At 40.0% G+C, this 16,004-nt stretch overlaps 1 protein-coding gene across 1 annotated transcript in view; it reads right to left on the bottom strand.

Moving 5' to 3' along the window:
• Nucleotides 1-2,026: 2,026 nt before the first annotated feature.
• Nucleotides 2,027-16,004, bottom strand: part of VIPAS39 (VPS33B interacting protein, apical-basolateral polarity regulator, spe-39 homolog) — a 28,245-nt gene continuing 14,267 nt past the window's right edge. Inside the window, exons 12-20 of the mRNA XM_069465165.1 lie at nucleotides 13,743-13,816; nucleotides 11,307-11,382; nucleotides 10,568-10,702; nucleotides 9,906-9,947; nucleotides 9,476-9,565; nucleotides 5,284-5,370; nucleotides 4,370-4,459; nucleotides 3,843-3,947; nucleotides 2,027-3,068 (exon numbers count right to left, since the gene is read on the bottom strand). Coding sequence (XP_069321266.1) covers nucleotides 3,048-3,068; nucleotides 3,843-3,947; nucleotides 4,370-4,459; nucleotides 5,284-5,370; nucleotides 9,476-9,565; nucleotides 9,906-9,947; nucleotides 10,568-10,702; nucleotides 11,307-11,382; nucleotides 13,743-13,816 — 720 coding nt within the window. The 3' untranslated portion in view covers nucleotides 2,027-3,047. The remainder of the gene's footprint in view (nucleotides 3,069-3,842; nucleotides 3,948-4,369; nucleotides 4,460-5,283; nucleotides 5,371-9,475; nucleotides 9,566-9,905; nucleotides 9,948-10,567; nucleotides 10,703-11,306; nucleotides 11,383-13,742; nucleotides 13,817-16,004) is intronic.

Below are 16,004 nucleotides of genomic sequence, written 5' to 3' on the forward strand. Positions count from 1 at the left end.
CAGTGGTACATCCACAATGTTGTACAATCACTACCTCTATGTAGTTCCAAACATTTTCATACCCCCAAAAAGAAACTCCACACCCATTAAGCAGTTACTCCCCATCCCTCCCCCACCATCAACCTGCTATCTGTATGGATTTACCTATTCCAGATATTTCATATAAATGGAATCACAAAATACATGACCTTTTGTGTCTGGCTTCTCTAATCCCTCTTAAAGGAAGGCTGTTATGTCATATTTACAATCTCTTTAAAAGCAAAGTTGCTGGGGATGGTGGCTCATGCCAGTAATCTCAGCTACTTGGGAAGCTGAGGTGGGAGGACTGCTTGAGCCCAGGAATTCGAGGCCAGCTGGGCAACATAGCAAGACCTGGTCTCTAAAATAAATAATAAATAAATGCAAAGTTTCCAACCCTTGAAGTGAGGAACATGGAAATGCTCATCAAATCTAAGGAACACCTCCTTCTACCAAAACAGTGGGCACAGGTCATCCTAATGTTACAAGTGATGTTTCCTGCTCTGAAGGAAAAAGGAGCTCAAAACCTCCCAGATCAACACAACCAATGCAACACACGTTAGGTTGTATGGACATGAATTCTAGGCCTATCTTTCAATTAGCATTTTCAAAAATGAGGATTCAGTTGCTGTGGCTTTGTAACATGTCATCTTGGCTAGGCTGCACTACATTTTCTAGGATTCCCTTCCCTGTATGTTTCTGGTTAGAGCGGGCCATGGGAGATATTTTTGTGCAAGTTTGAGAGGGTAGAAATTAAACAGCGACCAGTTGTGTTTCAGCTTGTAAGGTTGGGACAGGCACACATGTTGCTGCTTATCTGCTGGGTACCTTGTTGGTGTGGGACAGCAATTGGGCCTGTAACTAACACACCTACCCCTGGATCCTCCTTCAGCTGCTTACTCCTAGGCCAGGTGGTTTTTAGTCCCATGACAAAGGTACCAGCTTTTCCTGCAGGATACCCACTTCGTCAAGGTTGGAGGCGGTGAGAACAGATTAGGGTCCTAGTCCACCTCATGGGTTCTAGCTTGTCCCTTCTCTCCCTCACTTTGTATCTATCTTCCCTTCCCCACTGCCTTTCCTATGGACTGCAAACTCTACCACCAGATAACGAAGACAGCAACCTTAGAAAGAGTATTCATCCAGCTGCCATACTTCAGTAAGGTCAAATCCCTGTAAAAGATTGCATATATAGATAATGTATATATACTCCTAGTGGTTCTGCTTGTCTGCATGAACCCTCACCAATACGCTAGTTAATAAGGTTACCACTGTTGAAGATGAGCCAATAACTGTAGCACAATCTAGCACATTAAACTCCTGTTTCCTCAACAGCAAGAAAGAAACTAAATATGAGGTTACTAAATATGAGGAATTGCAAAGGAGACTGCAACATGGAGGAGCAAAAGATAGAGTCTTATTCCCTTAAAGCAAGGTTTCCCATCATTGGCATTACTAACATTTTGGGCAGGATAATTCTTTGTTGTGGGGGGCTTTCCTGTGCTTCTAGTGGATAAAGGCAGCATCCTCTACCTCTACCCACTAGATGCTAGCAGCACCCCCAGTGTGGCAATATAAAGTGTCTTCAGACATTGCCAAATGTCTCCTGAGGGGCAAAATTGCCTCCAGTTGAGAACCATACTGCCTTAAAGCATGCAGTATGCCTCTGTATGAACATCTTTTTTCCTTCTATGACATCACCCATGCCACGGTCACAGGAATGTAGAACTCTACAAACTTTTAGATGATCATGCCCTCATTTTATAGATGAAGGTAATGAGTAGAGGGAGAAAGGGATTCATCCAGTACCACAGAGCTTGTTAGTGGTAGAGCTGGGAAAGGTAGTTAGGTCTTCTGTCTCCCAGCTCGGTGCTCTTTCGTTAACCAAATGGCCCTGCTTTGCCAAAGCACTATTATTACTCTATCACCTGCTATGTGCTGAATGCAGTCACTGAGGGAGACCTGTAGTGGTCCCAAGATACTGACCAATTGTTTCATCATTCTGCACAAAACAACCGGGAGGGGAAGAGAAGGAACCAAGGAAGAAACAGCTTTATTAGGAGTCTAAGCACGTCAGGAAAACCCAGTTCAGTCGCAAAGAGAGCATAATGGTATAGGGCAAGAATATAGCATTACAGAATATCCTCTCAAAAAACAAGTGTGAAAATAAACCACCATCTAAATATCCTAACTGAAGTGCTGCTGAGTTTAGCCCAGGTGAGACTTCTGGAAGCTCCTGGTGAAATAATGAGATTTTACATGAAGGGAGAGCTCTCCAGCATTGCTACATCTGAGCTCCATATAGGATTATGGGTCTGGGATAGGAGAAGTAGAGGAAAAGCTCAGGCGGATGTCTCATCACCCAAACAGGGTCATCTCAGTGTGCAGGTGAGAGAGGGACCCTAAGTTTTCGGACAGAGAGTAAACTGGGGCAGCAGAGGAATACTGGCTGAAGAAACACAAAATCTGGGCAATGTCTGTCATGATGTAGAGGATTCTGTGCAGTCTGGTGTGAGTGTGTCTCCAGGAGGTCCTGGGCAACACTGGCACCCCTTCCTGAGGCCATTTTGTTTCTGTTCTGACTTTATTCATAGCAGAACTGCCAAAGTCCAGCACCAAGTCCTGGATCATAATTAGATGAGTGGAATGGACTGGCTATCCTAAGACACCTGTACCCCATAGTCTAAGAGAGTTCCTTTCTGGAGCAGTGACTTTTCTCAGACCAAGAGAGATCTTAACCAGTATGGGCCCAATCTAGAAATTACTCCCACCTTCACATGAGCACCAGGTGGAAAGAATCGTTCTCAGGAGTCAAAGCTTTAGCTCTTGGCCCTTAGATCCCTTGGACAAAAGATCAGTCTGAAGCTATTTGTGCCCAGGTGCTGGCTTCTGTCAAAAGACGCAGACAGGCACTGCCTGTTGATAATCAGCCCAAGCGATGTGATGCTGACGCTCTCCTAAAGAAGGGCTCTCTCTACTTTCACAGGCAGGAAAAGAAAAACTGAGGCAGGCTTCAGGGTAGTTAATGCCACTTAATTCTTCCATCGAATTTGCTGTGGAAAGACGAAACAATGAAGGTGTGTGATCAGTTTTCACTTATCCCTACAGCAAGATAAGAAAGAATGCAATAAAACAAGCCTCACAGCTAGGTAATGTAAGAAAGCAAAAAAGAAGAATCAGATGGGGAGGTGCTGAGAAATTTTTTTAAATGTGTGGAATAGTTAATTTATTCAGAGATGAATTAAACATCGATTCTGTATTTTACAAGCCCAATTTAGGGCATTTATTCAGGTTCTGCCCTCCTTAGAACCAGAATCCCACTAGTTTTAGATGACCCTCGAAGTAAGTCCCAAAATATCTAACAGGGAACTAAGTTCCATACTAACGAAAAGCTCAGTAATTTCATGCTATGAGAGATGAACCAGCTGTGCTCCCCAAATAGCTAATGTCTACTTCATCCACTTCTTATTTCCAACAGCTAGGTCACATCCATCCCCAGGAGACCATACAGTCTGGATAATCGGAATCTGCAACAGTTGTTTTTATACTTCTAATAGTCGGTCCTGCCTACCCATTAGGTTTAACAATTATCAAAGCATTACAGTTAAGTCTCAACCTGAGGTCCCCAAACCCTTCTATCAGCCTACATCTCAGGAGTAATTTATGCTGTTCAAAACAGTGCTTATGACCTTTTGGCCCATGGGAGACCCTTATATTCATGTGGCTCTGCTAACTGCAATCCTTTGCAGGCCTTGGGAACATACACACGATACTACTTTGTGAACTGTCTCCTGAGACTGCTGCAAGGGTAAGCTGTAGCTGCTCACCGGACTGCTGAGAAGGGCATCAATCTTCTCTTCCTCCGCCGATCCTTTATCTACCTTACTCCTGTATGCTAGTAACTGCTGACGATCCTTCAGGTCCCGGCAGGCCTATACACCAAAACAAATGAACAATACAAACCCCCAATCAACCTTATGTATGAAGGGTTATTTCTTTTTGTCACTATCACTGTGGCTCAAGGTTCAAAGAGAGGCCAGGGGCTACAGTGGGATAACAGTGGAGTCCAACACCCAAGGAACTTCATGTTGGAAAGAAGTCTACAGAGCTTATGTACACTGACTCAGTTCCATGAATTGTCCAAATGCAATACATTTATAACAGCACAGAAAAATAAGTCAGAGGGCTGGGAAGGTAATACAGGAGTGCTGGTCTCTGAACTAACTTTGCCAGACTATTTTGTCCATTCAGTCAAAACTGATGGAAGCACCTCAGGATCTAGGACAGAGAATATTGTAATCCCCTACTCTCCACTGAGGATCTAACTGAGGGTTCCCATTTCTTGGGGACTCACATCAATGACGACATCATGGCATTTGAACTTAGTGGCTAAGTTCAACTTTGTGTCCACATCTTCTACCAGATTGACATATTCCTGTAATATCTGTGGGAAGAGGTACTTCTGATTAATGACAGCAAGACCCATAAAACTAAAGAGCTCTATAGGTGGGAAAAAAAATGTCCCAAAGAAGGCAAAAGAGTTCAATATCTGATGTCTACAATTCCCATCATCAACCACAGGACTAGTTCTAAAGTGGGAAATGATGTGACACTGGGAGTACTTCCACGTTCCCTTGGTAAGAAGGGAAGAGCACATTTCTCCTCATCCTAGAGCCAGAAACATATGCTAGCAACGGCAGTGCTCTAGATCTGATTCAGTGCTGTGCCTATTGTTCCTTGATGTCCTTTCTCAGTGAGTTCTCTTTTTTTCCATCAGTACTCCACATAGGCTAAACATAATATATACCCTCAGAGAGGACAGTCTGGGATTACTTCTCCCCTACCCCAGCCGGACACAGGATCTACCTCTGTTGCCTAGGCTGGAATGCAGTGGCACAAACATAGCTTACTGCAGCCTCCTGGGCTCAAGCAATCCTCCTGTCTCTGTCTCCTGAATAGCTAGGACCACACCCAGCTAATTTTTTAAAGTTTTTCTATAGAGACGGGGTCTTGCTATGTTGCCCAGGGTAGTCTTGAACTTCTGGCCTCAAGCGATCCTTCCTTCTCAGCTTTCCAAAGAGTGGGATTACTTCTAAAAGGAATAAAACCCCTCTCTGGCCTTTTCTATCTTGAGGCATAGTGCAGCCATTGTGCTCCCTTTAGGGAAAATAAAAACAGGTCAGGTCTCCCATCGTTGACCAGTAAGAGACTAAAAGTTCGGTCTCCTAGAGTATCCTGTACCCAACTCAAGTCTTTAGGAGCCATTACCTGGACAGGGGCACTGTTCTTGTGCAAAATTTCCACAACTCGATGGAAGCCAATGGGTGCTCTCTTCTTGGTATAGCCCAGCCAGTTCTGAAAAAGAAAGATGGGGCAGCAGTAGCTAAGGCCAGGCACACTCCACACACTCTGGGCTAGTCTGTTTTATGGTCAGATCAGAATAACACAGGAGCCAGGGGGGGTATGGATAGGGGTGAGGTATAGAGAAATGATGAGAGATGAATTTTTCAGAAATGTCAAGGGATTTGAGAGGGTAGAAGAGAGTCAGAGGTATGAAATAAGTTCTTAGATCTATAGGAACTAATACAGGAAAAAAGTCTATGAAATTGTAAAAAATGGAGTAATTTACTTAATATTTGTAGTATAAACTTATCAATGTAGAAAAAATTGTGCCTTCTAAATCTTTATACGTATACATAGATGTTTATTTGTAAATTCCTGAGGAAAGGTCTGGAAAGCTACCAATCAAGCTTTTTAACAGTGTTTGCCTTGAGGAAGGGAGTGAAACAGGAGCATGTAGACAATGAAAGAGGAACTTCACCTTTATATACTTTCACATAGTGTTTGATTTTGATGTAGGCATGTATCGATGCTTTGGTAATGTAACTAATTAACAAGGGGGAAAAACAGAAAATTTTCAAACTCACAATGGGAAAATAGGTATTTAAAATGTAAACCAGTTCATATGAAACCACAAAAGACTCCAAATAACCAAAGCAATCAATGTTAAAGAAAGACAAAGTTGGAGGCATCACACTTGCTGATTTTAAATTATATTACAAAGCTACAGTAATTAAAACAGTACGGCAGTGGCATAAAGACAGACCCATAGACCAGTGGACCAGAATAGAGAGCCCAGAAATAAACCTAACACTATATAGTCAACTAATTTTTGACAAGGGCATCATGAGGACACAATAGGGAAATGACAGTTTCTTCAATAAACGGTGCTGGGAAAACTGGATTTCCACATGCAAAAGAATGAAATTAGACCTTTATCTCACACCAAAAATAAAAATCAACTCAAAATGGATAAGACCTAAGTGTAAGACCTGAAACCATAAAATTCCTAAAAGAAAACACAGGAGTAAAGCTCCTTGACATTAGCCTTGGCAATAATTTTTTAGGTATCACACCAAAAGCTTAGGCTATAAAAGCAAAAATAAATAAATACGACTACACTAAACTAAAAAGCTTCTATATAGAAAAGGAAACAATCAAAATGAAAAAACAGCCTATGGACTAGGAGGAGATATTTGCAAACCATATATGTGATAAGGAGTTAATATCTAAAATTTATAAAGAACTCACACAACTCAATGGCAGAAAAATAACCTGATTTAAAAATGGGCAAAGGACCTGAATAGACATTTATCCAGAAGACATAAAAATGGCCAACAGGCATATGAAAAGGTGCTCAACATCATTAATGATCAGGGAAATGCAAATCAAACCCACTTATGAGATATCACCTCACACCTGTTAGGATGTCTATTATTAATAAGGCTAGTACGTGATAAATGTTAGTGAGGGTATAGAGAAAAGAGCACCCTTGTACACTGCTGATGGAAATATTAGATTGGTACACCTATTATGAAAACAATATGAAGGTTCCTATAGAATTAAAAATAGAACTACCACATGACCCAGCAACCCTCTTCTGGGTATATACCCAAAGGAAACAAAATCACTACCTCATAAAAATACCTGCATTCCCACTTCATTGCAGCATTATTCACAGATTTCCAAGATTTGGAAACAATATCCACTGAAAGATAAATGGATAAAGAAACTGTGGTGTATGTATGTACAATGAAATGTTATTTAGCCTTTAAAAAAAAACAGAGCCTGCCATTTGCAACATGGATGAACCTGGAAGACACTGTGCTAAGTGCAATAAGCCAGACACAGAAAGAAAAATGCCACATGACTCACGTGTGGAATCTTAAAAAAAACAAAAAGGTAAAAATAGAACAAAACAGTGAGGGGGGAGGAAATGAGGAGATGTAGGTCAAATGATACAAAATAGCAGCTATTCACCATGAATAAGTCTAGAGATCTAATGTATAACACAGGAAGGTAGTTAATATTGTACTGTAATCAGGAGTTATGCTAAATGAGTAGATGTTAGCTGCTTTTGTCACATTAAAAATATAACTAAGTTAAATGATGGATTTGTTAATTTGCTTCACTATAGTAATCATTTTACCATCTATATGTATCTCATAACATTGTGCTGTATACCTTAAATATATATAATAAAATTTATTTATTTATATACATTTTTGAGACAGAGTCTCACTCTGCCTCCTCTTCTCCCCCCACCCACCGCCATCCCGCTGGGCTAGAGTGCAGTGGCTCATCATAGCTCACTGCAAACTGCCTCAGGCTCCCGAACAGCTGGGGACTACAGGTATATGCCACCACGCCCGGCTAATTTTTTTGTATTTTTGGTAGAGACAGGGTCTCGCTCTTGCTCAGACTGGTCTCAAACTCCTGACCTCAAGTGACCCTCCCGCCTCAACCTCCCAATAAAATTTATATTTAAAAAAAGACAAAAGAAGGGCCGGGCAGGGCCGTGGTGCGGGGAGCTGCCCCGCCCGCCGCCCGGCGCGGCCCCCCCCCAAAAAAAAGAAAAAAAAAAAAAAAAAAAAAAAGACAAAAGATAACAAGTGTTTGTGAGAAAAGGGAACCCTTGTACACTGTTGGTAGGAATGTAAACTGATGTAACCATTATGGAAAACAGTATGGAAGTTCCTCAAAAAATTTAAAAAGCAATTCCTCTTCTGCATATACACCCAAAGGAAATGAAATCCGCACCTCATAAAGATATCTGCATTCCCATGTTCCCTGCAGCATTATTCGCAATAGCCAAGATATGGAAATAATCTAAGTGTCCACTGAAGAATGAATGGATAAAGAAATTGTGGCACATATATACACAATGGAATATTATTCAGCCTTAGGCAGGAAGGAAATTCTATCATTTGCAACAACATGAATGAATCTGGAGGACGCTGGGCTAAGTGATATGAGCCAGACACAGAAAGAAAAATACTGTATGATCTCACTTATATGTGGGATCTAAAAAGTAGCTGAATACATAGAAACAGAAATAGTTTCCAGAGACAGGACAAATGTAGGTCAAAGTACAAAGTTGCAATTGTGTAGAATGAATAAATCTAGAGATCTAATGTACAGCACGAGGACTTTAGCTAATAATATTGTACTATATTCTGGAAAATTTGAAAAATGGGTAACCGTGAAATGATGGATGCTAATTGGCTTGACTATAGCAATCATTTCACTAAGTATACGTATAGCATAATATGTTGTAAACCTTAAATATATACAGTAAAAACTGATTAAATTTTTTTAAAAATGTAAAACAGTAGAGACATGACAACCAAATTCAATGCAAGACCCTTGATTGGATCCTGATAGGAAATAAATATTAAAAAACTCAAAAGAGCTATAAAAAACTGATTTAAATATGGAGATATATCTGATAATATTATCGTATTAATGTTAAGTTTCTTGAGAATGATAATAGAATTGTGTTTATGATGGACATAAATGCTTAAGTATTTAAGGGAAAAGTGTCATGATGTCTGTAACTTACTTTCAGATGATTCAGAAAAAAAAAAGCATGTGTATATTAAAAGAGCAAGCCTATATGGCAAAAACGTTAATAAGTTAATGAAGTGGGTAAAGACTATTAGTGTTCATTGTACTTTTTTTTTTAAGAGACAGAGTCTCTTTCTGTTGCCCAGAGTGCAGTGGCGTGATCATAGCTAATTATAACCTCCAGCTCCTGGGCTCAACAGATCCTCCTGCCTCAGCCTCCCAAGTAGCTGGGATTACATACATGTGCCACCATGCCTGGGTAGTTTCTTCTTTGTTTTTTGTAGAGACAGGGTCTCACTATGTTGCCCAGGCTAGTCTCAAACGCTTGGCCTCAGGTGATACTACTGCCCTGGCCTCCCCAAATGCTGGGATTACAGGTGTGAGCCACTGTACTCACCCTCCATTATACTATTCTTTCAACTTTTCTTTAGCTTTGAAATTTTGGAAAATAGAAAACTGGAAGAAAAATGTAAATCAGTAATTAGAATTTATAACATGGTATGATGATGCTTCTTTCTCCCAAGACCTCAGCAGCACAAAACAGGGCACCCACCTTTGTGGTGAAGAGGGCATCTACATCATGCCATGCTCGAAGCTTGGCACGAGCAGCCAGGGCTGTCAGTACATACTGTTTGTCTGGGATCTAGAAAGCAGAGACCAAGAGAAATTAAGGGGAAGTGGAAATGCGTCAACTGAGGTACTTGGGAATTTTAGAAAAGATGGGCATAAATATTTTCTAGTATTGATTCTGCCTCTTAAAAAATCAATAAATTTCTCAGGTCATCAAGAACCCCTTAATTCCCAGGCCCCAGCACTGCTACAGGCCATGCATTTAAAGTCTTCTCTCACTTCCCACAAACTTGCTTCTTTCTACCTTTGACCTTGAATGTCAAAAGACTACTGTACAGGGTTACAAAGCAATATCCACTCAATGTAGTTACCTTGATACCACTTTTACAAAACACTAACCAATTTATATCTACCTTAAATGTCTTCTTCAGGTTGATGGGACTGCTGAATGTCCCCTAGGATGAAAGTGGAGAAGGAACTTTAGTGATACTGACTTTCCCATATACCACCCAATCTCTCATTTCTTTTCAACAACACAGACCTTCTACATCTCACTCTGTAATCATTTAAACACAGAAATTAATTTACGAGAAAAGCTCCATGGGAAATAATCAAGTATCGCAAGCTGGGTTATCAGGAATTGGATTAATAAATATGGTGCTTTTCCCAATTTTCTGCTAATCCAAATAAGGGGAAAATGTTCACTGTGATCATTAAAGCCAAACTTCTTCAAAAAAATTTTTTAAAGTATCCACAACTACCTAACATGCTGCTGCTCTTCTCTACAGCATGCCGATCCATTTGTAATTATGGACCTCTGAACAGGCTGTGGGGGAACCAGCGCCAGGGACAGACGTGCTATGTTAGCATGCCAGCTCACTTGAAGCCACACAGACCCTTACGAACCTCTTTTCCCCTCTTGGCTCCCCCTTGCTGAGGTGAAAAGCTTCCAGGTGGATTTCTGAGAATTATATGTACCCATTATTAATAGAATACATCATAATACTGAATTTAAACTATGTTCTTCTTGTGCGATGACAGCCTGTGGGGTCTGTCTTTCATATTTTGCCTGTACCTCAGCCTCCGTGTAGTGATAGAAGCAGGAGTAGAAAAGCGTCGTCACCAGTGGCATGTTGAGGATTGAAGCTTTGCGTGGGTGCTTTCGGAAGATCTCAGTCTGTCCTGCTGATTCTAGATGTCGATCATTTGCCTGTGGTAGAGTGAGCCAAGCGAAAAAAAGAACAATGTCCATGGAGTAGTGGTAGGAGAAAAATCTTTAATACTATAGTAAATGTATTTCCCACACTAGGAATGATGCAAGGAAGAGAAAAAGAAAGAAATTGAGTAGGATACCCCAGGGGAGTTTTAAATCCATAAAATGATCACAAATCCAAGTTAGCTGGAGAAAGACTGGAGAAGCAATGGCATGGGAGATTTGGGATAAAGAAGAAACATTAATACTTACAGGTTAACAGCAGGTAAGAAGAAAAAGAATGCCCAAGAACAGCAGTCCCCCTTTTGGCACTGGGGACTGGTTTCATGGAAGACAATTTTACCATGGACAGGGGCTGGGGGTCAGGGGTTGGGGGGAAAGGAGGTACCCTATTTTCTTAATAGGCCACAGCCGAGGGGTTGAGGACCACAGCCCAAGAACAATGGAGGAAGGGGGTTATTGTGGAGAGGGAGAAAATGAAGAGCTTTTAGAGACTGTAACAGGAAATGACATAAATGTTCAAGGCGTACAGGTCTCCTAGATGATGAATGGCACTGAGCCTGGGCACTGGAGCAGAAAATGCAGAGATGAGGAGTCTAACCTCAATAATGATCTGACGTTCCAGGAGCGTGTAATGGTCTTGTATGTGTGCAGAATCTTCTGCTGAAAATGGTAAACTGGTAGAGGGCCAGAAAGTTAGTACCTCTTTCTCTACTCAAAAAAGGAAACAGACCTAACTAAACCAAATCACCACTGTAAGGATAAGAAGCTCATGGTGCCTCACAAGTCTGATCTCAATTTACCTCTACAGTATCACTTAAAGGCAGAGAAAGAGCGAAGAAAATAGAGGAGACCTTTGGCTTAGATTTTATATTTAAGGTTTTCCAATTCAAGAGAGAACCTGAAAGTCCACAAAATACATATAGCCATTAATGATTATGCTGAGGAATGAATTAGAATCTTCTCATTTGGCGAGATGGAATGTCTGGTGAATGGGTCACGAAGCTAGTCAGTGAGCCTAGCCAACTGCTCATCGTCCATATCCTAGTGAAGCTCTGTGGTTTGTATCGTTGCTTAACTGTACTTACGGCCACTTAAATTTGTTAGCTATTTTTTATTGCCGAGTAATAAAGGCAAATTAAATTACATGGCATGGTGGTACCTTTATAGATTGGTAAAGATCTCTATAAATGTTAAGGCCTCCATCTTTAACACCGTATTACATTTTTACACATAAAGATGTTGAGGGACAGTGTCTTCGCCTAAAAGTCATATGGTAAGTCAATGGGTAAGGCCAGGATTTTTTTTTTTTTTTTTTTAAAGGCAGGGTCTTGCTCTGCTATGCAGGCTGGAGTACAGTGGTGTTCACAGCAACCCCAAACTCCTAGGCTCAAGCAATCCTCCTGCCTCAGTCTCTCAAGTGTCTAGGAAGATGTGCATGCCACCACACTTGGCTAATTTTTTTTGTTTTTTGTAGTGACAGCATCTTGCTATGTTGCCCAGGCTGGTCTCAAACTCCTGGCCTCAAGAGATTCTCCCACATGGGCCTCCTAAAGTGCCAGGATTACAGATATGAGCCACGGCATCCAGCTTAGACACCAGATTTTAAACTCCCAATTCATAGATCTACTCTTTAGAAAGTGCTGCCTTATTCCCTTACTACATTCACTCCAGGAAGAATTATGCAATTCAATTACACTATCCAAGTTTGAGACAGTGAATTTTTAGAAAGATAAAAGGAGTCAGCAACAAGTTCCAGTTAACTCACTATTCTAACCTTTCTCTTTGTTTTCCAGAGGCCATAAAACATAGCTCAGTATCTGATAACATTAAAATTAAGGATTTCACTGATATAAACAAATTTCTAAACATGAAGCCTAGAAATCGTGTCACATGAAGAACAGCTGAAACAAGTATGAACACTGAACCTGGAGAACAATGACTGGGTGCGCTGTGTCTTGAAAGATACTTCCTTATGCTGAACCACTTTCCGATAATGAAGGCTGTCTAATAATAAAATGAGCTACTTTCAAGAGCAATGAGCACTCCATTATAGGAATAATAATATGTGGGGCTGTTGTTGTTTTGTTTTGTTTTGTTTTTTTTAAAGAAACAAGGTCTCACTATGTTGCCTAGACTGGAATGAAGTGGCTATTTATAGGAGTGATCACAGCACATTACAGACTTGAACTTCTGGACTCAAGGAATCCTCCCATCTCAGCCTCCCAAGAAGCTGGGACTACAGGTGCATGCCACCAAATGAAGGGCTGGTTTTCACAAGGATTTAAATTGGATGAAAGCATGCACCAGATTGGTCATTCTTGGACTGTAAGGTGTCAAGGATTAGTAACATTAAAAATACATAAGGGGCCAGGCATGGTGGCTCAAGCCGGTAGTCCTAGCACTTTGGGAGGCCAAGGCGGGAGGATTGCTTGAGTTCAAGAGTTCGAGAACAGCCTGAGCAACACAGCAAGAACCCATCTCTACAGAATATATATTTTAAAAAATTCGCCGGTGTGGTGGCACCCACCTGTAGAGGCAGGGGGATCGCTTTGAGCCCAGGAGTTTGAGGTTGCAGTAAGCTATGATGATGCCACTGCACTCTAGCCTGGGCAATAGAGCGATACTCTGTCTCAAAAAAACAAACAAATGAAAAAAACCACACATAAAGCCCATAAAGTGTTGCCAACTTTTATTACTTAAGGTCATCAAAAAAATTACAACCCATTTGACTACTAAAAAAGAGGAGAGAGGTGGGGACAAAATCCTAGAAGGACAGTCTTTCAAATTAAATAAATTTAACTTTAGAAACAAACTATCTATATTGTCTTTATTTTTCTCAGTTTATCACCAACCAGTAAAAACTCTGTTGAGGACTAGTATTTGGGAACCACAGAATGAGATGACCTTTCAGGATACTTGTATAAGTCATTGTTACCCTTCTCCTTCCTAGCTATCCATTCTGCCCTCTTTTATTTCCTTCATTCCTTTTGTATGAAGATATTTATACTTAAAACTATTTCTCCCCCATACTTACCCAATGCAGGTCTTAAGGAATTCCTTTCGTTTCTCCGGGTCCTGAATGTTCAAATGCTCTCGATAATGGGATAGCTACAAAAAACAGAGAAAGGCTCTGAGCTATTTTGTCTCCTTAGAAGAAGAAGGTAGCTGAATAAGTGAACTTTTCACGCTTAAAAAAAAAAAAAAACCTCAAATTCTTCATTCTCAGAGATTCCTTCTGAGTGTGGATGGTTATGAGTGTATTGCAGGGTGGGGAGGAACAAACAGCAATCCAAAATCATTAGTAGGTTTATCTATCTATTTATTTATTAGAGGAAAGGTCTCACTCTGTTGCCCAGGCTGGAGTGCAGTAGCACAATCATAGCTCACTATAACCTCGAACTCCTGGGCTCAAGTGATCCTCCTGCCTCAGTCTCCCGAGTGGCTAGGACTACAGGTATGTGCCACCATGCTTGGCTCATTTTTTAATTTTTCTGTAGAGATGGGGCCTCGCTATATTGTCCAGGCTGGTCTTATACTCCTGGCCTCAAGTGATCCCCCTGCCTCAGCTTCCCAAAGTGCTGAGATTACGGGCATAAGCCACTGTGCCCAGCCCATGAGTAGGTTTATCTGTAACTGTACTGTCCAATATGGTAGTTACTAGCCACATATGGTAAATTAATTAAATTAAAATTTCAAGTCTTTAGTTTCACTAGCCACTTTTTCTTCTTCTTTTTTGTTTTTTCTTTTAAAGAGACAGGGTCTTGCTCTGTTACACGATCAATGGTAGATGGGATCTTGCTCTGTTATACGATCAGTGGTAATGTGATGACATAAATATCAGTGATATGAATAGGGCATGTCATTCACTATTTATAGCTAAATATTCACATTAAGGTAACATAGGTTCTACATGTAGCTCTGAAAAAAACCTCACATGTGCTTTCTATTTTGAAAGTCTTAAAATAAGAAAACACGGAAGTATAAATATTTACTTGTTATTATAAGAGTTAAATGATACAATAATGAGTTATGATTGTGGAAGTTGTGATTTTTAAATACAATTATTATTATTTTTTTTTTTTAGAGACAGGGTCCTGCCCTGTCACCCAGGCTGCAGTGCAGTGGCCCGATCATAGCTCACTGTAGCCTCAAACTCCTGGGCTCCAGTGATCTTCCTGCCTCAGCCTCCTGAGGAGCTGGGACTACAGGTCCACACCACCATGCCCAGCCAATTTTTCTTTTTTTGGGTAGAGAAAAGATCTCACTATGTTGCCCAGACTAGTCTGGAACTCCTGTCCTCAAGTAATCCTTCTGCCTTGGCCTCCAAAAGTGCTGGGATTACAGGCGAGAGGTACCACACCCAAGTCTTTATATACAATTATTAAAAACTTTCCAAAAAGAAAGAAACAGATTGACAGTATGAATATTAAGAGAATGAAATGGCTTTAGGATGAACTTATATCCATTCAGTGCCAACAGATGTATATAGAAATGTAAATGATATTATAAGACAATCATAGAAATTACATTATATCATCTAATCTTTCTAAAATATTTGATATAAAATAATTGGTATATAATCATTCCTGATATTAAAATATGTAACCTTTAAGAGCTATAGTTAATTTTTTGTTATTCAATTCTATTTTAGTCTTAAGTCTTTAAAGTCCTACTTGGGAAATTTTCATATTCTATGAGGATAAAATGAAAGTAGATTATTAGCTTTGCCACTTCCAAGGTTTACAAGGTTGAAAAACTCCAAATTTATATATAACATGCACGATAAATTATCTTCAAACATAATGAGTATGAAGAAAATAAAGTTTTAGATAAAAATGAGTTACCCAAAATACATTTATTTTCACTAATCAAATCCAAAACAACAACCTTTACAAGAATGCTGTATGAAGAAAATCCCTTATAGTTTTCAAGCTATGGAAATTAAAAATATAAACAAAAAGCTTTTCAAAATGATTTTTACAGACTGCCAATCATTTTCAATTGATGAGAATAAATGATTTTTCAGATTTTCCCATGCCTTGAATATTAAGTACAAGTTCCTTTTAGAAAACATGTTGCTGACATTTTCCTGAATTATATTTGACTCTGCAAAGAAGGTTAACAATATTAAATGTGCCAGCTAAATGTGTGCATTGATATCATCATAAATGTTCTGTACAGTGACTAAAGGAATAATCCTGTTATTTATAGTGCTGAAAAATTCTCATTCCTGCACTATGTGAAATTTTTTAAAATAGATCACTAAAGTTTTAATAATACAATTAAGCTTTTGGTA

This window comes from Eulemur rufifrons, chromosome 2 (assembly GCF_041146395.1).
Source record: "Eulemur rufifrons isolate Redbay chromosome 2, OSU_ERuf_1, whole genome shotgun sequence".
NCBI lineage: Eukaryota > Metazoa > Chordata > Mammalia > Primates > Lemuridae > Eulemur > Eulemur rufifrons.